This window comes from Macrosteles quadrilineatus, unplaced genomic scaffold (assembly GCF_028750875.1).
Source record: "Macrosteles quadrilineatus isolate MER2022 unplaced genomic scaffold, UCM_ALF_1.0 Scaffold_2__2_contigs__length_208266976, whole genome shotgun sequence".
NCBI classification, from domain to species: Eukaryota; Metazoa; Arthropoda; class Insecta; order Hemiptera; family Cicadellidae; genus Macrosteles; species Macrosteles quadrilineatus.
In genome coordinates this window covers 116,725,644-116,752,486 of record NW_026542595.1, presented here as the reverse complement: position 1 = coordinate 116,752,486, position 26,843 = coordinate 116,725,644, and the positions used below count along the sequence as shown (strand labels likewise).

General features: G+C 34.2%; 3 protein-coding genes across 5 annotated transcripts in view; 1 reads left to right on the top strand and 2 right to left on the bottom strand.

Moving 5' to 3' along the window:
• Nucleotides 1-4,300: 4,300 nt before the first annotated feature.
• LOC128985791 (D-2-hydroxyglutarate dehydrogenase, mitochondrial-like) overlaps nucleotides 4,301-26,843 on the bottom strand; it is a 54,535-nt gene continuing 31,992 nt past the window's right edge. For 2 of the 3 annotated variants that reach the window (XR_008490073.1, XR_008490074.1), the window contains 4 exons: nucleotides 24,543-24,711; nucleotides 23,481-23,801; nucleotides 14,357-14,525; nucleotides 4,301-13,615 (listed from right to left, as the gene is read on the bottom strand). Coding sequence is in view for 1 of the 3 variants with exons in the window: in XM_054405669.1 (XP_054261644.1) it covers nucleotides 23,545-23,801; nucleotides 24,543-24,711 (426 nt within the window). In the remaining 2 variants the exon portion in view is untranslated. Of the gene's footprint in view, nucleotides 13,616-14,356; nucleotides 14,526-22,268; nucleotides 23,802-24,542; nucleotides 24,712-26,843 lie in introns of those variants that run through there. The other variant, XM_054405669.1, reaches the window with a different exon arrangement.
• LOC128984809 (D-2-hydroxyglutarate dehydrogenase, mitochondrial-like) lies at nucleotides 13,359-14,737 on the bottom strand. The gene is made up of 3 exons (XM_054404177.1): nucleotides 14,732-14,737; nucleotides 14,357-14,525; nucleotides 13,359-13,615 (listed from the first exon to the last, which is right to left on the bottom strand). The coding sequence occupies exons 1-3, from the start codon at nucleotides 14,735-14,737 to the stop codon at nucleotides 13,359-13,361; spliced, it is 432 nt and encodes a 143-aa protein (XP_054260152.1).
• On the top strand, nucleotides 15,999-18,029 carry LOC128984808 (uncharacterized). Its single transcript, XM_054404176.1, has one exon. The coding sequence runs from the start codon at nucleotides 15,999-16,001 to the stop codon at nucleotides 18,027-18,029; it is 2,031 nt and encodes a 676-aa protein (XP_054260151.1).

The following is a 26,843-nucleotide window of genomic DNA, read 5'->3' as shown; positions in this document are numbered from 1 at the left end:
ACATGATTTGATTTGATTTGATTTGAATTATCTGAATCTCGTAACATTGTTCCATAGGTTTTTTAACTTTGTTGCTTATGATATTGTTGTTGTTTATTATTTGATTTACCATTGACTCTGTTCAATGCAGACACAAGTGTGTTTTATAAATAATAAAGTAAACTTCATTTTATGTTGTTTGTTGTTGTTCCGGATCGGTATGACATTCAATAAAAGGTTAAATTACCTGCAACAAAAGTCGAGACTCGACACACGACCGACGCGCGTCTACATGTCCGTCATAACTCAAATAAAAGTAGGCCTACCGTGTATTTTTATGTTTTAATCGTGATGTATTTAAGTGTAAAGTTCGTGTACGTGTTTCAAAACTTCAAGACGCACCCAATGGGGAAGATCAAGAACTTATATTAGGACTGATGATGGCATTTTATCCTGCCGAAATGCATCTCCTGTAATAGGACACAGCAATATTAGGATCGACCGGCGGACACAGGTAATTTAACCTTTTATTGAATAAAGTAAAGTTTATTTTGATTCAATTTGAAACTAGTTAATTATAACACTTAAAAAACCATGTGTGTAATGTTTTTGCCCCTACTCTCAGCTTCATGAGTTTACAAAAAAAACTCGCTTTCCTTTTAGACTTTAACCTTTCTCTACAGGATTTTTTATAATCTTTAAACCTCTTTAAACTCCTGGATAATCCAGTTATGGCATTCATATTAGCAACAATCGCCAATTTTTATTCCTAAGTTAGTTCTGCAACAATAGTTATTTCCTAACAAATGATTACATTTTGCTGTAAAACAAAACAGCTGTTCTACGTTTACATCCAGTGTTGCCAACTTTGTTCGTACACCACTGTGCCTGGTCGTTAGTGTTTTTGGTCTGTTTTAAGGTTGAAAATCCGGAGTGGAAAGAAAAAAGTGTCTAAAATTGATAGCGAAATAATAGTTATCACATGGTAGAACCGTTAATAAATTGTTACATACAATTTTTCTGTCACTCTGTCGTTAAAAAGTGACTTATTTCCACTTAGTATAAATAGCTGTGGTATCTCCTTTGGAACTTTTAATATCCCAATCTTTCTCTGGCAGTTTTCCGTCCAGAGGCAGGAAATTAATCTCATGTTCCCGATAAAACAGCAATTAGTCCTTCAAAGGCTGACGCACCTTGATAAGTTCTCGAGACAGATTGAAGCTCAATTTCCGAGCTCTGAGATTGAAAGGGTCGTTCAAACGTTTTATTGGTGTCATTCTTTGCCGTGACTCTTTCATCTTTTAAGATCCACATGTCAATGTAAGAAGATTGTATCGATTTGTTCAAAACGTTGAACGAGACTAGAAATAATAACCTGGTAAAAAGACTTAATAATTTATTTTATATCATCAAAATTCATGTAGTAATTGATTTTGTTTTGTGTTATTATTTTTTTAACAGTTAATGGTATAGTACATTTTTTATGAGCATGAATTGAAGTTGCAATTTATAAGTAATTTTTGATGATGTAATCAAAAAAATACGTGTTAATGAAATTAAGTATACATATCAAATCATTTATTCAGCCATCAAACACAATAAGGCAATAGGCCAAGTAATAATGGTGGAACAAATTACTGAATGTTCTTAAAGAAGTTAAAAAAAACTTCTGCACTGAATAGCAGTGGTTGTTCAATAAGCACGCCTTAATCCGCTGCTGGAACAGCTTTTCTGGTAGAGCTTTCCGGCTTGCTGGTAGGCTGTTAAACGTATTTATGCCAGTTACTGGGAAGCAGTTTATAGATTTTGAAAGTCTACACTTAGGGACATCTAGATTTGAGCTATTTCTAATTGGCGGTAATCCTTCACTTGATGAGTGAATCAATTAGCTATAACTACCGTTACCAGCAAATTCTTGCTCTTCTTCAAAAATCTGATTAATGCAAGAATTCACAGAGGCTATGAAATTAATGCTTCAGAATTTGTAATAAATGCTACAACTATAACAATGAAAATAATGATGATAATGTTAAAGACATTTCACTTACAGTGTTGTCTAATTTTTTTTGCTGGAACGAAGTTTTTTCCCAGTTGGCGTGATGTAGTATATGTCTACTAGTTTTTTCGTTCCACTTCTACTCTCTTCCAACCCATTAAAAATAATTAAATTGTTAAGCACAGATATAATAAATGTACAGACCTAAATCCGACGATTTGCACAAGAATACAGAGACATAAAACAACTTATTAAATGTTCTTTATATTCTGACTGGCTTATCATTTATTTTACCTTTTGTGCACTATATATATATTTTCTACTGTTTTTGGGGTGGCTCGGAACATTGTGGATATATGGATGTTTGCGCCTCTTGCGACTAAAATATCCTCAAAATATGGCTGTAAACAGAAAAATTTCTAATTTTAATGCCCTATGGTCGAGTTGGCAAAAACCATTAGATGCTCCTGTTGTATGGTACCCTATGGTATGTATGGTGAATTTTTGGTAGGAAAAGTAATTTTTAGGATACAGAGGGTTGATTGAAGAGAAATGTTAGTTGTAATTCAAAACAGGAGTAGTCTTACAGTAGTGAAAACTACTTCAGTTTTGGGTAGTAATTAACATTTTTCCTAAATTCACTCAATGAAGAAGTCCTATATTAGGAATAAATATTTCAATAGCATGTGTTATGATCTTTTATTTGTATCTATAAGCCCTGGACTTAACTTTTATCAGGTAAACCAACTTAATCTTCTCAAAATAATCCATACAAGAGACTAGTTATCTTTTGTCGACATTTTTTACTTTTTTTCTTCTAGATTTGTTTTAGATTTTACTAGCTGTAACCCGCGGGCTTTGCCCCGTTTAACTTCTTAATTTTCAAGATGATCTCGTTCGCATGGCTCAATCACGTCCTGGTTGAAGTTCGTTCGCTACGCTCACTCACCTTTAGGTTGGAGCTCGTTCGCTACGCTCACTCACCTTTAGGTTGGAGCTCGTTCGCTGCGCTCACTTGCCTTCAGGTTAGCTCGTTCGCTACGCTCACTTGCCTTCAGGTTAGCTCGTTCGCTACGCTCACTCACCTTTTTGGTTGCAAATTAGCTGTTGTCATAAATGTAAAAGAAATAATAGTGCTGCACCCTGTTGGTAATCCTTGTAACTTTAATGCTATTGAACATCATAGAACAGAACCAACTTGTTTAATTGAAACAGCTGTTAAGATTCATTAATTCCATTTCTCATAAGGTTAACATGGGAAACTCCAGAGCCACTGGGGCGGAGCCTATTGGACGGATCACGAAATTGATGGTGTATAAACCTATTCCATGACATTCTACACGTATGTACCAAGTTTCGTGGCAATCGGTTCAGCGGTGTCCGAGTTTATCACCCCCAAACAAACAAACAAACAAATATATATACAAACATCCTCTTTTATATATATAGATGAGATAAGTGTATTTTAATCTTTTAACTTTTAACATATCGTTTTTTCCTGCTAGGAACATTGGAACATATATACGCTATTCCGTAGTTATAGTGGGAAAGACGTCACAAACTCGTGTGTACGTACGGTATCCAACTGTGGGGAACATCCAATAAATCAAATCTTTACGTTATCCAAAGTTTACAATCTATAGTTCTAAGGCACGAAGTGCTTCTCAGGGACATTCGAACCCCAACGGTCAAAGAAAACATTTCAAGGTTTAGTGCCAAATACTTGAAGAAATTAGAGATTCAAAAGATTGTAAATTGAAAAAATGTTAAAAAAACCATCTTGTTTTTGTGAATCTGTAACAAATTTTATCTTTTAGTAAAAAGAATTATTTAATTATTAATCTAATACAGAGATAAAGATTCTTACAAGTACACCATGCACGTAGCCATTACGCCTTTTATGTAGGATAATGTATGCAACTACATACACACATAGACACTCGGCGTGCTGGGAAGTTTCCAGGGTTCAGATACTAAAATAATTAATTTAAATAACCTATCACAGGTACATCTTGTATGCACAAAAATGTTGTCTAAATCAGGTGTGATATTAGTACCGGTAACCAACAGCGCTACTGTACCATCATCATCGCTCACACCTGATAGTAACTAATGGAATTAAATTTAGAAAAAAAGTTAATTTATACATCAAAGACAATTAGAAAACAAACTAATGCTGCAGTTTTACCAACCTCAAAACTTATAAACACTATCTTTAGGCTGATAAACACAAATTTCTTCTGATAATCTTACAAAATTATCGGAAGATGATTTTGACATCAAGGAAGAGGTACAAGCTAAATAAAAGTGACAATTACCAAATATGTCTTTATAGAATTTAGTAAACAAGTACATATACAATAACAACTCTGTACATAGGCATCTATTACAGTAAATAGTTAAATATACATCTTAATAAAATCTATTTTAGGCTATATTTCAAGTCTAACAACTATAACACATCTATATTGTTCTGTGCCTCTAAAACACTGATTGTGCTCTTACATTCTAATTTCCGTTTAACAAAAAGTTTATTTGAGTACACATGTAGCGGTTTTGAAAATACTGTAAGCGTACAAAATATAATTAAAGACATAAATGCACTTGTAAAACATAAATTAAATCTTAAAGTGAATAGTAACAGGACATTATAAAAAATCTTCTATTTTATAAAAAGGATTGGCAATAAACCACTCAGATATTTTAATTTTAAATTGTTTCATAGTCACAAATCGGGCAGTGTCAGGCAGTTTATTGAAAAATCTCACGTAGTTAATTTTAAAGCAGTTTCCCGTTTTTGCTAAGGCTGGTTTTATGCACCGCGACAGTCGCGAGTCGCGAGTCGCGCCACGTCTTGCGGGTGACCAAAATGTCACGCGACAGCGACACTTTTTTGTCGCGTAAACTCACATCCGGTGTTGGGGGAATTAAAGAAATCAGTCTGTTCTCAATCCAATGTTGTGTGTTGTGTTTGTGATGTAGAAGTGATTATTAAGTTGTTTAAATAGACCCTGTAGTGTTGTACACGTTAACGACAAAACCCCAGTTATTTAAACAACACATACAATTTACAGTTGGAATTGGGTCAACCCTCTTAAAAATGTCATTACATAATATAATGATGTAATTTATATTACAAATAAAGGGTAAAGAACTCATTTATATACTAATTATTAACATTAATCAATATAAATATATGGAGAATATACCACGTGGAGTATGAAAAATACTACTGTTGCGCCGCGACTGTCGCGGTGCATAAACGTGCCCATTTGATCCAATAGAACTTGAACCGCGCGCGACACATTTTTTGAAGCTGCGATTCTAAAACCTGTCGCGGGTATTTAGAGATCTCCGAGTCGCTCGCGCGGCAGTTTGTCGCTGTCGCGGTGCATAAATGCTCCCATTTAACTCAATAGAACTTGAGTCGCGCCGCGACACGCGACACGCGACTGTCGCGGTGCATAAAACCGGCCTAAGCGGTGCTGGGGAAGGTCAAATTTGTTTTTTCCTCTTGTGTTGTGGCTATGGAATGTTTTTCTATTATTGAAATCTGTAATATGTAGTTTGGTATAAATGAGAATGTGGTAAATGTAAAGATTAATAACAGTCGTTACTTTGAGTTTTATAAAAAGTGGTTTGCAATGTTCAGTGTCACTTGTCCTAAAGATTGTTCTAATTATATTTTTCTGTGTTGTAAGTATGTCATACACAAAACCTGAATGACCCCAAAGAGTAATGCCATACGAAAGATGGGACTGACAAAAAGCATAGTAAGCCACCCTTAGATATTCAAAACTCACAAAATCCCTAAGCTTCCACATGAGATAAGAAACTCTTGAAATTTTTCTGTTCACATACTCAACATGAGACTTCCAATTCAATTTGTTGTCAATAAAAAAATGCCAGTAATTTAACAGTTTGATAATCTTCAACATGAGCCAAACTAAGCAACAAGCTTTGAGTTTTTTTTAAGTGTGGATGTGTACAGAGCTAGACCTTTTAGACCACACCTGTAGTCCGATTTTGATGAAATTTGGTATGTAGGTACTAATCCATGGTATATGCAGGCGTTTTTTTTTCATTTTTTTATTTTGATTTTTAATGTTGATTTTCCCATAAAAACCCATAAATAACAGGAAAATTGGATTTTCTCGAAAATGCCCTGAACGATTTTGATAAGAATTTATTGTGTTGTAGCCCTTTAAATTCTGAACGAAATGGTATAACTCCCATTTCTGTAAAAATTACAGTTCATAAGTTATTGTAAATTATGGTATTTTCCGTAAAAAAACCATAAAATAAGAGATATTCTTATTTTCTAAAAAAAACCGGTTTCGATTGAAACTAGTATGTGATAGGCCTAATCCTTATAATTCTTAACAACATAGTGCAACCCCCCATTCCTTTAAAAAACTGTTCAAAAGTTATTGTAACTTACGTTATTTTCCCATAAATCCCATTGAAAAAAACGGAGATAAAGGTTTTTTTTTTACCAATTCTGATTGAAATTTTCTGTAATGGTCCTTATAATTCTAAACCAAATAGTGCAAACTCCCCCCCATCCATTCCTGTTAAAATTACGGTTCAAAATTTAATACAACTTTTGTGATTTTACCTATTAAATATCATAGTTACTCTCATCGCTTACCCATGATAAAGGTTGTTGACAAGCTAATGGGAGAAAGTATGTGTCAGATTGCTGATTCTGTTTATTTGTTAAGAAATAGTTTAACGTTCAAATGACCACCCTCAGTAAACATTTATGCATATTATGTTACCTACTTATCTGACGTTTTCCAAGTCTTTGCCTGAATTAAAAACTTGATAAAACAATCTGAAAAAGTTGTATAGATTAAAAAACTCCACGATAGATTTCATACTACTTGTTTTAGCGAATTTCCCTATAGGGAAGTAGCTATTACCGTAGGTCTCATGGTAAGACCTGGGCGCGGGACCGATTTACTTTTTCATTTTGATGTCCCCAGAGGCCAAAAACACTAATCGTTCAAATTCATATATATATATATATATATTTATATATATATATACTAGCTGTGTGCCCGTTCTACGCACGGGGATCTTATAGTAGTCAGTTGAAACCTTCTTATATTAAGATTAAGAACAGCAATTAGTTTGCATATTTGCAGATATGCTGGCAAAACTATTATAAACCTTCGCAAATACAGTATCTGACAGTTCAAGCCAAAATAAATGCTTCGCAATTAAATGTCACCCGGATCGTGTTGGTCCATATGTCCAATGATTAAACTAAAAAATGTTTTATAGATCCATGAAGCGTAGCCCTAAAGTAGGCCTATAATTGAAAGTTACTTTCCACATCGGTTAACTTAAACGTATTTAAAGTACTACCTCAACCTCACCATTTAACACTTTATTCCGGTTGACATTTTCAGTATCAAAGGTGCTCTTGTCCATTCCGTGAAACACTGAGAAATAAGGACATTAATGCGTTACCAACATACAACAAAACAACACAATACAACAATCCAACAAAGGCCACGAACTATTGATACATAAACAATATAAAGGCGTAAACAATTCATGATGGTTTGCCCAACAAATGTGTTTTACTCAAATAGGTTATCATTTTCTTAGCATACCGGGTAAGCTAAGATTTGGAATCCAGACAGAAAAAGCAAAACTTATACAGAGTTAAGACATCACTTAAATTGAATACGGACGGCTCTAATAAATAAGGTGCAACACCAACGATATCAAATTTCTAAACTACCGGTTCTAAGGAAAAGAACCAGTACCTACGCGTAAGAACCTACCTAAGAACTATAGTAAATCGGACCAATTAAATACATTAATATCTAGTCCCGAGGTTATTGATCTCTTGCTTTTGGATTTTCTCGTAAAAAGTTATAGCGTAAACTTATCGGTGTCAGTTTGAAAAAAAAGCAACCTTACCCAAACAACTTTTTGTTATTTAATAGATTACGCATTCTCTAAACAATGATTAGTATATCTATTAACATTAGAAGGAAATGTGACGAAAATCACACAATGTTGGGGTTTTGGTCATTTGTAATTTTATTTTTTAAGTAGGTAGGCCATGTATTCTATGGAAAAGTACCGGTATCAAGGATCGTCGTCAAAAAGGTTGTTATGAATAAATATGTAGGCTTACGTACCCAAGATATGAGCTATGGGCCTATTGGCTGTATGGTCCAGCGATTGCATCACACGGTGAGTAGAAACAGAAAGTGACAAATTGGAAAAGCGAGTTTAGCACTTCCTCTGTTAAACCTCTGTTACAATCACCCACTGCAGTTGTGATTTTTTACTTTACACTTTACACAACCGCCATTGAAGCTCCGTCAATGAGTGGAAACCTTTTTTGTAAGGTATTGGCGACGATCATTTCAGTGTCACAGCCCTATTACAACACTGATTCAAGGTCTTCTTCTTTCTGGTTGTCAAAACTCAAGAAACATTTTATACTCAAAGAATTTCTGGTTCCGATTTGGACGATGTCTAGTTATTTAATTTCATTTACGGTTACACTATTAGACTATATTATTGCACTTGCGATTAATTAAATCCGTTATGTAAGAAAAACGTTTTTAATCTCACTTGGTTGGGATTTGCTTTCAAAACGTGATTCCAAATAGTTGCGGTATTTGTAAACAACATTTGTAAACATGTCATTGACAGCTAGAAAAAATAATCTTGATCCGAACAGCTGTTCGTTATTTCATAGACGATTATGTGATAAAAATTGAACGAAAATTTGACAAAAATCGCACAAAACTGCATTTTTGAACGTCCGTAATTTTATTTACAAAGTAGTGAGGCTATATTTAAATCACTAAAGACACTCTCGCCAATCCAGTGAATACATTAAAATGACTTGGATCTTGATATGTACTCTGGCTTTCACGGAGAAGATTGCGTAAAATCCCATCTTGAGTGTTACAGACAAAGGGACAGATAGACAGACAGACAGACAGAAATTGAGATAAGACTCGTTTCTGCTTCTTTAATGTATAAAACGTAAAAATAACCTAAAAGTATATAATTCTGAGCAATGTACAGACAAAACTCTAATTTTATTTATATAGATTAAATTTAAATTAACATTTTTTCAATTTCACTCTTCTTCATTTTAAATCACAAATCCTTCCATCTTCAGTTTCGTCACTCGCAATAAATCATTAGCAAAACTAAGTCAGCTGTTATAAACTTTAGAAATATTTTTCCTAAAGTCACCCGACAAAGTTGGCTTCCTTGTACTGTTTATAGTACAGAAAGCTGCATATTTATACTTTGTCGTGTACGGTTTATACTTTGTCGTACGGTTTATACTTTGGCGCACATCAGGATTCCAACGAAACAACACAAAACAGCGTGGTTCTATTATGCACGTAATCCGTGTATGTTTAGAAATAGGTTGGCAACACTTAAAGATAATAATACTATGAGCAGCTGATTGACTATTATTACTACGATTTAACCTGTCATTTCGTGTTTATAGTTTCGGTATTTCTGAACTTTCTGGACTTTTCTTTTAAACGTTTTTAAAACATTCCAACGATCTTAATAAACAAGAAAATACCTTTAAAGCATTTTTTTAGGCGCGGAAACCACTTCAAATTACAAAACATACGGAAATATTTTCTCTAGTCGCGGAGCACATTTCTTGCCGAGGAAAAAATAGCGGAGTGATACGGACCGGGTACTACTTTCTCTAGGGCACCTATTTGTGTTGCCAGTTGAACCTAAAAACTTGTTGTATAGTGTTTGAAAGACTAATTATTTATATGCTTTTTAGTGATTGTAGGAAAAATATAATGTGTAACACGAGTGCAAAAGGCCTTTGCTGCACTCGAGATCATTCCGCACTCGCCGCAGGCGAGTGCGTAAACATTGCTCTAGTGTGCAGCAAAGTGCCACTTTGCCCACTAGTTACGCAAATAACTATTGTGCCTTATCTTTTAAATATTAAATAAACTATATCTATACAAAAATAATGTTAAACAAATCATTTAGCATTAAAGACAGCAGGCAAAACTAATATGATTATCAAAGCATCAAGGACTAAAAAATGTAATAGCAAATACAGTATAGTTATGTTTCATTGCATATCTGATTCTACTCTACAAAAATATCAACAAACAACTTAATATACAAACCAGTTCTTTTAATCAGTTCCATCGTCCATTGCCTATACATTTTCACTCTTACCATTAAGTAAACATAGTAACATATTTCATTGATTTTTGAAATAAAAGAACACTGTGTACTGCTTAGTTTAATGATATTTTCCTTGGTTTAATTTAATCAGTGTTGTGGCAAAACACAAATAATGAATTTATCTAATAAAGTAAATGTGAACTGAAAGTTATGTTACAGTAAGATAAAATAGGAGTATTTTGTATTACCATTTGATAATTAAATATAGTTTCACATATACAACAGATTTTAGAACACAAAAATCAATGACGTACAATTTAGTTACAGTATTGACGATATTCTTTAGTTTAATTTAAGCATAGGAGGTTTAGCAAAACACACAACTAAATTTACCTAAATATACATAAAAAAACAATGTGATGTGCAAGTTATGTTAAGTTAATCTAACACATGTTAAGCAGTTCGAATTTATTTACAGTAGCCTCAAAATTCATACTAAACATCAATACATTGTAATTATTTTTTTATTTCTATAATCATTAATGTTTTTGAATAAATGATCTTTGATAAATTTTTTTATTAAATAAACCAACCACACAATTGTGTGAAATATGCGATTTGGCAGTTTTTCTTGTTTACATTGAAATGTCAAAGCAAATGTAAACATTGTGAGTATTCTTATTGTAGCCATGGAGACCAATCAATATTTACTTTTAAAATCCTCACCTCAGAACTTTTAAAGCCAAAGGGGCAAAGCCCACGGTCAGTATCGAAGTGTGAATAGTCCTATAATGGTCCTTGGTATGGTAGCTATATTTTTGTAAAATTTAAGCCCAGTTGGTTGAGTAGTTTTTGCACCTATTAGTAATACACATACAGACAGACACCATTAGATTTTTATATATTAGTATAGATTTATATATATATATTTATATATGTGTCCGTTAGCGCGATAACTCGAGCAAAAATGATCCGATTTCGATGAAATTTGGTATAAACGTGTAAACCTACGTTTATTCGAACGAGTTCGCGAACCAGCATGATCGGACTATGGGAACGGGGGTTTATGGGGGGTTTTATGGGGTAAAAATGGGGTTTTCCCATTTTTGACCCTAAAAATAAAAAATTTTGCAATTTCTTTTTAGACCGTTTTGTAGAGCTTAAAAAAAGAAATAATTTAGTATATTGAAGCGCTGTTGTATGCCTAACGGTCACGGAGAAAATTAAAAAATTGTGTAATTTAAAATTCCCATGTTATTTTTATGGAGAAAATGAAAATTGTTGTAGTTTACTTGTTTATGGATATATATTGATAAAATTTGGCAAATTTATTTATTTCATCCTATACTTTGACGTATAGTCAAAAAACACTTTTTACCTTCCCCGTAGCAGCAAACCTAAGCACTCGTTAAATCTAATGTTATTTAAATAGGGAATAAAAATATGTCTTATTTATGGAAATATTTGAGCAAAAATGTAATAAGACGAGTTGAAATTCGCTTAGTCTGCAGGTTTGCTGCGGAGGGGGTATTTAAAATACCTTTGTCACAGAAAAACTTCAAACAAAGAATATTTTAAGATACTTTAAAATATAAAACAAGAATAGTAAGAAATATTTTACACTTAGATACTTGCCTAATATAGACTAAAAAGCATTCAAACAACAACTGTTGAGAGTTACAACTACAAAGACCACAATAAATTTGTTTCTGATCAAATTTCAATGTAAACAAAAAGTATACAATAGAATTCGCCAAATTGAATTGAACATGACGTCTATTAACAAGCCCATAAACTTAATACTAATTAAGTTTATTAATTAATTAATGTTTTTGTGTGGACATCAAACACACACACACCTCAGATTGGACAGCGGTTACGAAAAAGTAGTAAAAGGCCGTCAACAGCCAACGTCTAGCTGTACTAACAGTAGAACTCCAATTATCCAAACCAATTAGGACCATACCACCACATTCGGATGATAAAAAATTTAGTATTTTTCAGACTATGGGCAAAGTCAAGCTGAGCTTTTACTATTGTGGTCGCAGAAGATACAAGACTGCGGGAGATACTCTAGGTTTGACTTCGATCACGGAAAACGATAACGATGTTTCCGTTACTGCGGGAGAAGATGACTACGTCTACAAGACTGGGGAAGATGTGCAAGATTTTGCCACGATCACGAAACCGGTGACGATATTTCCGTAACGATATTTCAATGGTGATGTCTACTCGGGGATAGCCCAACTCCGGGCAGTTGCCCAGTTGTACCGATGGTCAGGGGTGGCCCTAATCTCGAATGCCCAGTTGCACCGATGGTCATTTTAGGGTGATGCCCAGTTGCACCGGGGGTTAGGTTAGGTTAAGTTAAGTTAGGTTAGGTTATGTTAAGTTAGGTTAAGTTAGGTTAGGTTAGGTTAGGTTAAGTTAGGTGCTAGTTCCCTATAAATAGTAAATATTAAGCGCAGACTATATACGATGAAACGTAAAAGAGGAGATAGGTATATAAAAGCGTTCGAGGAGGGGAAGGAGCATCCAAGCATGCCAGATTGTTGACCACCGGTGCAACTGGGCACTCTTAGGAGGGAGGACTTTGTCGACCCTTGCAAATTCCATTGACCACCGGTGCAACTGGGCATCAGCCCAACTCCGCGCAGTGACCTCTTCTAATCCCTACGCCACCTTGTTGTGCTCTCAGATGAGATATGAAGTGTTTAATATAAACGATTCTATATACAGTATATATACCATGTGTCTCAAAAGTAATTTTACAATTTTATTTGTTCATAGCTACTTTATTCATATACCGATACTCGAACACGTGAAACTGTTCAAGTCGAAACGAGCGTAAACAGCGAATAAGGCACGAAGACGGGGCGAACTCAGACTAGCACAAAGTCACAGTCAGGAATGGCCGACTTCCTTCTTCACGGCCTGAGGATCAAGCAGCCGACATCAAACACACACACACCTCAGATTGGACAGCGGTTACGAAAAAGTAGAAAAAGGCCGTCAACAGCCAACGTCTAGCTGTTCTGTGGTAATCGACGGTTTTTATCAACTAATAAAGTGATTCCTTTCCTCTACCAACATCAGGTAAACTGAGGTCTTCTTTAATAGTTTAACCTCATTGCACAACCTATCTGTAATTTATACCTTAGTTTCATATCAGATGACAAAATGGTAAGTTGTATCAGCCAATTTTTGAGTGATACAGAAACTATTCCATAGGCAGAACTTTGTAGGGGTTGAGAATGCCCTTGGGATCCATGAGCTGTTTGATCTGTCTCATGGTGTGGATGGCTGCGTCAGACTTGGAGTATCGTAAGAACTTGGTCTTCTTGAAGCCGATGCCGTGTTCAGCACTGATGCTGCCTCCTCGCTCACTTATCCACTCATAGACAAACGGTTCTATCTTGGCCAGCAGCTCTGGGCTGAACTGAGGCGCACAGATGTTCAGGTGCAGGTTCCCATCACCTAGTTAAAATTAAACATGATAATAAATAAATACTATTACAAATAGAGACAGACATAATGAAAATAGGGCGTAAGTGTTTAATCACATCATGAGGCTTTTCCAGCTATAGACTTTTAAAAAAGTAAAAATTATAGTGACACTACTTGTTTATATTTGGTAATGGACATAGAGTTAAAATAGAGGCCTAGAACTGGAAATATATTGAAAATGGGTTTATTTTACCTTGGCCACATTCAAACGATCCTGTGTAAACAATTGAATCACAGGTAATATAAACTTAATCTTGTCTTACTTTAATGATCCAGAAGCTATTCCGTCATAAGAGTAAAGAAATTTACATAAAGAAATTGTGTATGATAAATTTAATTTTATGATAATGCTCTAAGGATCAGGCCAAAATTGAGTGAAGATAAACAGAATCCTTACCAAGAATGAAAAACTGATTTGTTTCGTATTTGAGAACAAAGACGACAGATGAACAGTTTGAATAGCGAGTACTTGAATTAATTGGGTTACGTACTAGGAGCAGCTTGAGCTAAACTTATTTATTTCAAGCGCAGAGATCAAGAATAGTTGAGTCCAGTTTTAAACCTAAAAAATCAACTGATCTATCATTGTGGAGCCAACATTTCTGGTTTTATATTAGGCTAATTGAAATTGTTTTCTAAAAAGCTGTTTTAGAGATAAGTAATTTTTTTATGTATTTATACAGACATGGATGAAACAAGTAGCTGTCCCACCTAAATGTCCATAGCCTGAGACAATTTTAGCATCGGTTCCTTTTAGTTTGTCTTGCAGGACAGGTATCAGTTGATAGAAGCTGTTATGTGGCAGTGAAACATCGTACTTGTAAACGAATCCATTCCTCTGCAGGGCTTCGGCAATCCTCTCCCTCAACTGCCAGATAGTCTGCAAACATATTATACCACAAATTAAGTAACACACAGTCACTTGAAAAATCATGGTTATAGTTTTGGCTGATTACCTCATCAATCATCAAATATGTGTGAATCACGAGTTCACGTCTTAATGTCCGCAAGTTTTGCTACGTCCAAATGACAAAGACGGTGTATTGTGTACTGTACCTATTGAAGCTACCGAGTTCTACAGTTCACTGCCATGGTTGCTCACAAAGTCGTAAATAATACTGGCGTAGAGTTTGTTTGCAATTGTTGTACACATTTTTATATGTTAGCAAAAAAATACTAGTGGGAGAGTTTTCAGACTTGACTGTATGTTTAAGAAAATCATAAGTAGTATGTATATGATTATTCATGATAAAGGCTATTAATAAACTTTGATTCAATAAATGGAGGTATAAAAACATCCTAATATCATTAATATCAAGCCAGTCAAGTCCACTGTGTCAATAAAACGTTATACTGAGCTGAAATAAATTTAGTTCCAACATTAATTAAGTTCAACTTGCAACAGTTCATAAAATTTTGTATAATTAAATAATATATAAATAGCCTATTACCAGTCAATTAAGCCTAAAAGCCTATTTAAAATATATTATGTTTACAATCTATTTCAAACACAAGCTAAAGTAAAAATAAATATATATATAACTAAACAAAATCTCAAAAAGTTATTTACCCAAATTAAATTTCATATACTATTAATTGGCCTGAGTGACTAAAAGTGAACTTCAAGATATAGAAGACCTGAATACATCGTTGCTGAAAAACATGTGTTAGGTAACAACTGAATTTTGCTGCTGCTTCTTCTACCATGAACTAGCTGGGTGAGAGTTTAAAAAAACTAGTTTGTATGATTTTTATATTAGGCTATAATATTTTCTAGTAAAAAGTGAAAAGCTAAACCAAAACAGTCTCATTATTTCAAATAGTTTAAACAAGAAGAAATGTGGAAACTTGGAAGAAACTTGGTAATCTCCATCTTATTATTACAGACTATCCTATAGGTGTTGGACAATTTGAGAACATTAGCCTATTTCTGAGGTGGATCGAGTAGCCTCATAACTGTTAAAATTTATATAGCCTAAAATCTTGATTCAAGTAAAGACTTTTGTTTTAGAACAATCTTATCCAAATTCGATATAAAATTATTTAGTAAAAAAAAATTTCAAATTAAAAGATTAGCAAGGAAATTGGAAATTAAAGAGAGTTCCAAGCACGAACCTAAAAACCCTGAGGTTGCAATTGGCGCCCAACGTGGGGCTCTCTTATCAACCAAACCTTGCTAATAATACAAGTAGGCCTAGCTTATGTGTTTGAAATAGTGATTTTTAGGTTAAACTAAGAATAGCCTATAAGAGTGTTGTACTATTATAAAGGTACCTATCTAAGTTAAGATTCCCCACCTGTTTCCCCTTTCATAATTAGCCTATCAGTCACCTGTTAGTTAAAGATATCCAAGATGACGAGTCAATACAATTTACGCCCAAACCCTAAACCCTCTAGGAAACTAGTCGAAAATAGCGAGGATAGTGACGATAATAATCAAGAAGACAACAACATTGAAATTCACACAAACACTAACACCAGCGATATTAGTGAAGATGAATCATGGACACTAACAGCGAAAAGCCCTGAAACATTATCACAACAAACACACTCAGAAAACAAATCCTTCGACGAGCAATCATTCCACGATTCCGAGTCATCGCGATCGGATATTGTAGCCGTAGCCGCAAAGCAAACAAATTTTACCGACCAACACCAAATCAACGTCCCGGTGAACGATGAACAAGGAATGATGGGAATGAATATGACAGCTGATAGGCCTACGTTCCTTACGACGGCAACAGAAACACAACAGCCAATCACAACACAGTTTCATGACGATCAATCACAGCGAGCTTCTCAACATGCTACAGCAAGCACCGTCACTCAACTACCCGACCCGAAACCCGACTTTATGACCCAAATTCAAACGCTATTCCAATCTTTGGATAATAAAATGATATCGTTGGAAACCAGTATTAAAGATGAAATAAAGACCCACTATAAAATCCTCGATACTAAAATTGAATCTATCACTGAATCACAAAATAAACTACAATTGGAATTAAACTATGTGAAGGAAAATCAACAAAAACAATCAGAGGAAATGAAATCAATTGAATCTAAATTAACTACCCAAGTTGCCGAAAGCTCATATAATCTAAAAATCTACCTGAAAGCAGATCTACATGCCCATAAAACTGAAGTAAATGACACAGTCCATACCCAAAATCAAATTATTAGGGAAGAGTTGAGCCAGACTATGAATACTAATTTAAATAATATTAAAAGTCAAATTCAGGAAACATATGAAACACAGCATAAACAACTCAGACACACAGTAAGTGAAAATACTCAACGGATTCAAGAACAACTAGAACCACAGATTAAAGCAAATCAAGACAGAGTTGAACAAAACATTGAATTAATAGAAAATATGAAAACAACACTAAGTGAACATCATAACAAGATTGAATCTCTACAACACGAAGCCACTGTTAAACAGAGTACATTCACCCCTAACATTTATGTATCTTGCGGTAGCGGAACTAATGTTGACTCAGACGTACCTAAATTCACTGGACGAGCACACAACCCCAAAGAGTTCTTAAACAAACTACAAAAATATTACTGTCGCAATTTGGTTCGCCAGAGTCCCACAACCGACCCTAAAGAATTCTTAATTGATACGATAGAGATGAGTTTAGGTGGGAGCGCTTCACGATGGTTTTCTCTTATCAAAAGTAATATTAATACATGGGATGAGTTTGAGAGCATGTTTCTCATGAAATTTTGGAGCCAATCAGTACAGCGTGGAATTCGACATAGATTGGAAAACGAGAGGTACCGTCCTGGAGGAAAACTGACCCGCTCAGAATACTTTATAGAGAGAGTCATAACGTTGAAATCAATGTCCCCACCTTTGACCGATGAAGAAATTATTACATTGCTAAGCGATCACTTCAGTGAACTAATACAAGATGCCCGCATAGTACAGAATGCCAACACAATATTTGCATTTGAATCGATCCTCCAGCGTGAAGATATAAAAGACGGAAATCGCCGGAATAAACAAAACCATCCCCCATCACACAATACACCAGCGACAAACCGAAATGAACCAAGGCCCAACTATAACACACAACCACAAAACAGATATCCTGACCGCACTAATAACATCAACCAAAATGCATACCAACCAAGATATGACATGAAGTATCAACAAAACAATCGACCATACAACCACAACCAACAATACAATAACCGGCCAAACCAACAAAACTGGTTCCCATACCCACAAGGCAGATTTCCACAAAATTCAAATAATTATCCCACTAGGAAAGGAAACCGAACTGAACCCAATTATATGACCCCAGAACAACTACAAGTCTGTACCACCATAATCGATAAAACCGACCAACCACATAAGTCGGATTTAAACTAAAGAGCACTGAGAGCAAAAATGGCCTACACACCACTTCCCCTGAAAATAATATTCCCTCAATTGTCTCTTCAGTGCGAGAAAATCCCTTCGGAAAAATAAGGCCAAATGTATATAATGAATTAAATAATTGTTATGAAACTGATGTTATCTGTTGTGACAGAGAATTTTTATTAAGTGAAGAAGATGAATCAATTAATGATTCCCACGAGATTAAACAAATTGATTTTCCAGAAATTAGTGTTAAAATTAATAAATCGAAGATAAATGCCCTAATTGACACCGGCTCTAATGTAACATGTATATCGGAAAAATGGTTCCTAGAAAATAAACACCACATAGGTCATTTTGAAGAATTACCAATTACAAATAGGCCTACACATATTAAAACCGCTACGGGAGATCGATCTAAGTGCATAACTAAAATCATAATGTTACCTGTAATGATAGAAAATGGAGAAACTCAACTACAAGTTTTACTCATACCAAACTTAGTTAGGAATTTAATAATTGGGAATGATGTATTAAATATATGGCAGTTTGAGATGAATTTTAAAGAAAAAGTTATTATATTGAAGATTAATAATAATAATATTACTTTGAAGTTCGGAGAGGTATCTGTTGAAGGTATAAATTGCAATTTTGTATTTGAGCAAAGCCCAAGGCGAAGCATTGAGAACGAAAATAATGATGATAAATATTATGAAGATAATTATGATAGTATTAATAATGATATGAAAACAAACAACAATCTACATTACATTAATTACAATCCTAACTTAAATATGAGTAAAAATACAGGAAGTCTACGAAGGCGCATTCAAGATCAGTACAATTTTAGGACATTCAACTTATAATGTAAGCACTCTAGATGATAAGAAGACATTTGGGCCATACCACATTTCAGCACTAAAAAGATATATTCCTCCTCAGCCGAAGATACAAGTTTAATAATCAAAAGTATATGTATGAAGAATAATAGTATATTTAAAGAAAATTTTAAATTGAAGAAAATTAAATGAAAAGTGTGTGTAGAGAGACCTTAAACCCATGTAAATAATTAAATGTAAATAAAATAGACACTCAACAAAGTGAATTAAATACCAGAAGAAATATGTAAATGAAAAACATAAAATAGACGCTCTGCAGTGTAATGAAATATTAACTTAATTAAGAAAAGTGTGAAGTGAGAAAAGACGTTAAGGAACAATAATTCATAGGAACTATAATAATAGTGATGAGAAAGTCATATTACCCCATTGTCCCCAATACATAAACAATAGTACTTCCTTCTCCTATCTTTAATGTTATTAATTGTTATAATTTTGTTGTTATATTGTTCATGATTCAATAATTGTGTTGATTAAGAATTTGTATTCCAATAACCATGTTCCACCCATCGTTCTTCATTAATAGTTAAGTCTTCTTTTATTAAATGTTCACATTTCAAACCAAAATTTATTTCACTGTGTATCGAAACCTCATATTACATGTAATATTCAGTTTCTGCGGGGATATTGCAACAGTTCATAAAATTTTGTATAATTAAATAATATATAAATAGCCTATTACCAGTCAATTAAGCCTAAAAGCCTATTTAAAATATATTATGTTTACAATCTATTTCAAACACAAGCTAAAGTAAAAATAAATATATATATATAATTAAACAAAATCTCAAAAAGTAATTTACCCAAATTAAATTTCATATACTATTAATTGGCCTGAGTGACTAAAAGTGAACTTCAAGATATAGAAGACCTGAATACATTGTTGCTGAAAAACATGTGTTAGGTAACAACTGAATTTTGCTGCTGCTTCTTCTACCATGAACTAGCTGGGTGAGAGTTTAAAAAAACTAGTTTGTATGATTTTTATATTAGGCTATAATATTAACTAGTAAAAAGTGAAAAGCTAAACCAAAACCGTCTCATTATTTCAAATAGTTTAAACAAGAAGAAATGTGGAAACTTGGAAGAAACTTGGTAATCTCCATCTTATTATTACAGACTATCCTATAGGTGTTGGACAATTTGAGAACATTAGCCTATTTCTGAGGTGGATCGAGTAGCCTCATAACTGTTAAAATTTATATAGCCTAAAATCTTGATTCAAGTAAAGACTTTTGTTTTAGAACAATCTTATCCAAATTCGATATAAAATTATTTAGTAAAAAAAAAATTTCAAATTAAAAGATTAGCAAGGAAATTGGAAATTAAAGAGAGTTCCAAGCACGAACCTAAAAACCCTGAGGTTGCAAACTATAGCTATAAACCATGATTTACATGACAGTTATTCATTTGAGTAAATTTCCCATAAAGGGAATAAGCTATTACCGAAGGTCTCACGTATGACCTAGACCCAGGAACGATTTTCTTTTTTGATCCAGGCCAAAAACACCATACGTTCAAATTCATATATATTTCCGTTAGCACGATAACTGGAGCAAAAATGATCCGATTGTTATGAAATTTGGTACAAACAAATAAACATACGTTAATTCTTATTTTTTAGAGCTTAAAAAACAAATAATTTAGTATATTGAAGGTTGTATGCCTTACAAAGTTACAGTTACGGACAAAATTCCAAAAAATGTTAATTATTAAAACTCCTATGTTATTCTTACGGAGAGTAAAAACTGTTGTAGTTTGCTCGTTAATAGATATATTTTAATTGAATTTGGTAAATAATTTATTTTTTACCAAGCTATAACAATTAACAAAAAAACGCACTTTATTACAACCCCACCCCCTGTAGCAGCAAACCTAGGTACTCCTTAAACCTAATTATCGTGAAATCCGTGGATTAGTTCAAGTTATTGTTGGTTACCTGCTTTACTTTAAGTTGAAAGTTAATACATTCATAAGTTAAGAGTTTAAAGTTTTGCATCAACTTTCTTTCACTCAGTAAGTTTAAAATGTACAATATTTTCTTGTAACGAAATAAATACTAAGCAAAACAAAACACAGCTGTCTAAAGACATTGCAGTAGACACACTCCCGCTACATTAGTTGTGCCGAGCCCATTTTCCTTGACTGGATGATAGAGTATGTAGTGAACGTCGTCATTGGTTTTAAATCTACATTTTAAAAGTCCTTGTGTAAATGCTGGGATAAATATCCTCAGTTTCAAAATCCAATGGTTAATCGAGTCTCTTCTCCAGCACTCTACCCCTTTGTAAGTTGTTCTTCATCTGTCGTCTCTAAGTCGACACTTAAAGAAGAGAAACAATCCTCAACAGATTCAATTGGGATTTTGAAACTCAAAAAAGATATTTATCCCAGCATATACACCCATGGCTTTTAAAACGTAGATTTAAAACCAATGACGAGGTTCACTACATACTCTATCATCCAGTGAAGAAAAAGGGGCTCGGCACAACTAATGTAGCGTGAATGTGTCTACTTGCAATGCATTTAGACAGCTGTGTTTTGTTTTTCTTAGTATTTATTTCGTTCTCTTAACCACGCTCTGCTACCATATCGTGAAATCCGTGGATTAGTATGTTGGTCACTTGCTTTACTTTAAATTAAAAGTTAATACTTAAGTTTTGTATCAACTTTCTTTCATTCAGTAAGTTTACAAATACTAAGAAAAACAAAACACAGCTGTCTAAAGACATTGCAGTAACAATACTAATGTTATTTTAGGGAATAAACCTAACATGTGAAAGGAGATATTTATGGAAAAATCCAATCAAGCAAATGGATGCATTAATTGCAGTTCTTATAACAATCTGGCCGAGCGCCGGGTGGGGCGAGCGCCGCGTGTACTACCTGCCTATGTTGTGACAGTTTTGACAGCGAACCGGATAAAGCAAGTGTACGCTTATACTCGTCAAATTATCCATGTCGTGGCGCATCTGCGTCCATATATGCGAGCTTTTGAAACCTGTTCTTAAACTTAGTGTTTTAAGAGCATTCATATACCTAATAATAATAGCATAAAAGTTTGCTATTAACCTAACCTAACCTAACCTAACTAATCCAAACCTAACCTAACCAAACCAAACCTAACAGCTGGCTCTCCGAACTTGTACATGTGCCACGAGGGACCTGAAAAAGGGACCAGAAAAAGGGACCACTGCGCTGAGCCAACCACAGAGGCTTGTGTTAAGTCCAACTATATACAACACTTCTTGTCATTTATGCTTCATTGAGCAGACCCTTACCAGATTTATGGCCTCGGCGCTCGCACTACTAATTAAGCCGTGGCGCTCGCAATACGACACTCTTATTACTGAGGTTTTAAAATTCTTTCTGTAAGTGATTTGGATGGTTGGAGTACTACTGTAACTGTAAACATTAATAACAAAGTAAACTAACAGTACGTGTTTTTGGCTGACAAATAAGTCTTACAGTGAAGACTAAGAGAAACATGGTTAAATCACAAAAAAAAAGACTTAGATTGTTCAAGGCACTTGAAAAATACAAGTGTGTCGCAAATTTTCTGCCCACGAAAACTCGTATGGTAACGCTGGAAATTCCGCCACCTCAAAAATCGACGAAGTCCCAGGAATCGCTCGAGTCGGGTTGCTGGGATTTCACAGGAGTCGATAGTGATTAGGATAGCCTCAGTATTGATAGTATTGGTTAATCAGAGCTCAGAACAACATAAAGTGTCACTAGACACAAATTTGTCCTAAGTTTCCAGTAAAAAACAAAAGGTTGAAACGAAGAAATAAAACTATTTATTAAACGTGAAAACAAAACTAAAACTTCTACTTCGTCACGTGGACAACTTAAGCAAACTTTTTCCAAACTAGGCAAGCAGAAACCTGTGCCGCCGGGACAAATTTGTGGACGTCACACGAAATTCAAAATGGGTAAAAATTATAAGGAAGGTCCCAATACGAATTTTAGAACGTTTTAAGAGGGTATCACCAACTACGACTCCTCAGCAATTGTCGTGGTTATATAGCAATAGCATATAGTAGGGCTAGAGCTGAAGTCACGCCATCGAATTACAACAGAGTTTTCAATGAACACTGGTGGGAGAAATATCAAATATAGGTTAACTAAAAATACTTCTGTAACTTACTAAACAAACTCTCTAATCACACACGCACAAAATCAACTTGCTATTCGAAACGCAAAATTACGTACCGATACTCGAACACGTGAAACTGTTCAAGTCGAAACGAGCGTAAACAGCGAATAAGGCACGAAGACGGGGCGAACTCAGACTAGCACAAAGTCACAGTCAGGAATGGCCGACTTCCTTCTTCACGGCCTGAGGATCAAGCAGCCGACATCAAACACACACACACCTCAGATTGGACAGCGGTTACGAAAAAGTAGAAAAAGGCCGTCAACAGCCAACGTCTAGCTGTTCTGTGGTAATCGACGGTTTTTATCAACTAATAAAGTGATTCCTTTCCTCTACCAACATCAGGTAAACTGAGGTCTTCTTTAATAGTTTAACCTCATTACACAACCTATCTGTAATTTATACCTTAGTTTCATATCAGATGACAAAATGGTAAGTTGTATCAGCCAATTTTTGAGTGATACAGAAACTATTCCATAGGCAGAACTTTGTAGGGGTTGAGAATGCCCTTGGGATCCATGAGCTGTTTGATCTGTCTCATGGTGTGGATGGCTGCGTCAGACTTGGAGTATCGTAAGAACTTGGTCTTCTTGAAGCCGATGCCGTGTTCAGCACTGATGCTGCCTCCTCGCTCACTTATCCACTCATAGACAAACGGTTCTATCTTGGCCAGCAGCTCTGGGCTGAACTGAGGCGCACAGATGTTCAGGTGCAGGTTCCCATCACCTAGTTAAAATTAAACATGATAATAAATAAATACTATTACAAATAGAGACAGACATAATGAAAATAGGGCGTAAGTGTTTAATCACATCATGAGGCTTTTCCAGCTATAGACTTTTAAAAAAGTAAAAATTATAGTGACACTACTTGTTTATATTTGGTAATGGACATAGAGTTAAAATAGAGGCCTAGAACTGGAAATATATTGAAAATGGGTTTATTTTACCTTGGCCACATTCAAACGATCCTGTGTAAACAATTGAATCACAGGTAATATAAACTTAATCTTGTCTTACTTTAATGATCCAGAAGCTATTCCGTCATAAGAGTAAAGAAATTTACATAAAGAAATTGTGTATGATAAATTTAATTTTATGATAATGCTCTAAGGATCAGGCCAAAATTGAGTGAAGATAAACAGAATCCTTACCAAGAATGAAAAACTGATTTGTTTCGTATTTGAGAACAAAGACGACAGATGAACAGTTTGAATAGCGAATACTTGAATTAATTGGGTTACGTACTAGGAGCAGCTGGAGCTAAACTTATTTATTTCAAGCGCAGAGATCAAGAATAGTTGAGTCCAGTTTTAAACCTAAAAAATCAACTGATCTATCATTGTGGAGCCAACATTTCTGGTTTTATATTAGGCTAATTGAAATTGTTTTCTAAAAAGCTGTTTTAGAGATAAGTAATTTTTTTATGTATTTATACAGACATGGATGAAACAAGTAGCTGTCCCACCTAAATGTCCATAGCCTGAGACAATTTTAGCATCGGTTCCTTTTAGTTTGTCTTGCAGGACAGGTATCAGTTGATAGAAGCTGTTATGTGGCAGTGAAACATCGTACTTGTAAACGAATCCATTCCTCAGCAGGGCTTCGGCAATCCTCTCCCTCAACTGCCAGATAGTCTGCAAACATATTATACCACAAATTAAGTAACACACAGTCACTTGAAAAATCATGGTTATAGTTTTGGCTGATTACCTCATCAATCATCAAATATGTGTGAATCACGAGTTCACGTCTTAATGTCCGCAAGTTTTGCTACGTCCAAATGACAAAGACGGTGTATTATGTACTGTACCTATTGAAGCTACCGAGTTCTACAGTTCACTGCCATGGTTGCTCACAAAGTCGTAAATAATACTGGCGTAGAGTTTGTTTGCAATTGTTGTACACATTTTTTACATGTTAGCAAAAAAATACAAGTGGGAGAGTTTTCAGACTTGACTGTATGTTTAAGAAAATCAAAAGTAGTATGTATATGATTATTCATGATAAAGGCTATTAATAAACTTTGATTCAATAAATGGAGGTATAAAAACATCCTAATATCATTAATATCAAGCCAGTCAAGTCCACTGTGTCAATAAAACGTTATACTGAGCTGAAATAAATTTAGTTCCAACATTAATTAAGTTCAACTATAGCTATAAACCATGATTTACATGACAGTTATTCATTTGAGTAAATTTCCCATAAAGGGAATAAGCTATTACCGAAGGTCTCACGTATGACCTAGACCCAGGAACGATTTTCTATTTTGATCCAGGCCAAAAACACCATACGTTCAAATTCATATATATTTCCGTTAGCACGACAACTGGAGCAAAAATGATCCGATTGTTATGAAATTTGGTACAAACAAATAAACATACGTTAATTCTTATTTTTTAGAGCTTTAAAAACAAATAATTTAGTATATTGAAGGTTGTATGCCTTACAAAGATACAGTTACAGACAAAATTCCAAAAAAAAATGTTAATTATTAAAATTCTTATGTTATTCTTGCGGAGAGTAAAAATTGTTGTAGTTTGCTCGTTAATGGATATATTTTAATCGAATTTGGTAAATGATTTATTTTTTACCAAGCTATAACAATTAACAAAAAAAAAAACGCACTTTATTACAACCCCACCCCCTGTAGCAGCAAACCTAGGTACTCCTTAAACCTAATTATCGTGAAATCCGTGGATTATTTAAATTTATTGTTGGTTACCTGCTTTACTTTAAGTTGAAAGTTAATACATTCATAAGTTAAGAGTTTAAGTTTTGCATCAACTTTCTTTCATTCAGTAAGTTTAAAATGTACAATCTTTTCTTCATTCCGGTATGTTTTTTCCTTCGTGATGGCATTATTCATGTTATTCTTAGGTTGTCGGTTACGCATCACTAAAATAAATTAATTACAATTTACTAAAAAAAGTAAATTATATGAAAAATTATATGATTCTTACTGTAACTGTCGTACCATCATTGTATAAATACTTCTTAAATAATGGGGTGGGGTTGTAATAAAGTGCGTTTTTTTTTTGTTAATTGTTATAGCTTGGTAAAAAATAAATCATTTACCAAATTTGATTAAAATATATCCATTAACGAGCAAACTACAACAATTTTTACTCTCCGCAAGAATAACATAAGAATTTTAATAATTAACATTTGTTTTTGTAAATTGTAATTAATTTATTTTAGTGATGCGTAACCGACAACCTAAGAATAACAATCTTTTCTTGTAACGAAATAAATACTAAGAAAAACAAAACACAGCTGTCTAAAGACATTGCAGTAGACACACTCCCGCTACATTAGTTGTGCCGAGCCCCTTTTTCTTGACTGGATGATAGAGTATGTAGTGAACGTCGTCATTGGTTTTAAATCTACATTTTAAAAGTCCTTGTGTAAATGCTGGGATAAATATCCTCAGTTTCAAAATCCAATGGTTAATCGTGTCTCTTCTCCAGCACTCTACCCATTTGTAAGTTGTTCTTCGTCTGTTGTCTCTAAGTCGACACTTAAAAGAATAGAAACAATCCTCAACAGATTCAATTTGGATTTTGAAACTCAGGCTAACATAACTAGCTTGCCCGTCGCGCGTTGCTGCGATTTCAAGAAAGTTTACCATTCCATATTGAATTTCTGGAAGGTCTTTTTTATTTTTAGAGCACTCCAGTTTTTGTTATTTTTCAATTAAAAAAAACCTCATTTCGCTTCAAAACATTTAATCAAGTATTTTTTTGTAAACAATATTTTTTGTTTT

Bases quoted from the DNA above. Each gene is read 5' to 3' on its own strand.
- LOC128984808 (XM_054404176.1), top strand. From the start codon at position 15,999: ATGACGAGTCAATACAATTTACGCCCAAACCCTAAACCCTCTAGGAAA.
- LOC128984809 (XM_054404177.1), bottom strand. The intron at 13,616-14,356 runs GTGGGACAGCTA...AATTTTAACTAG, and splicing joins CTCAGGCTATGGACATTTAG to GTGATGGGAACCTGCACCTG.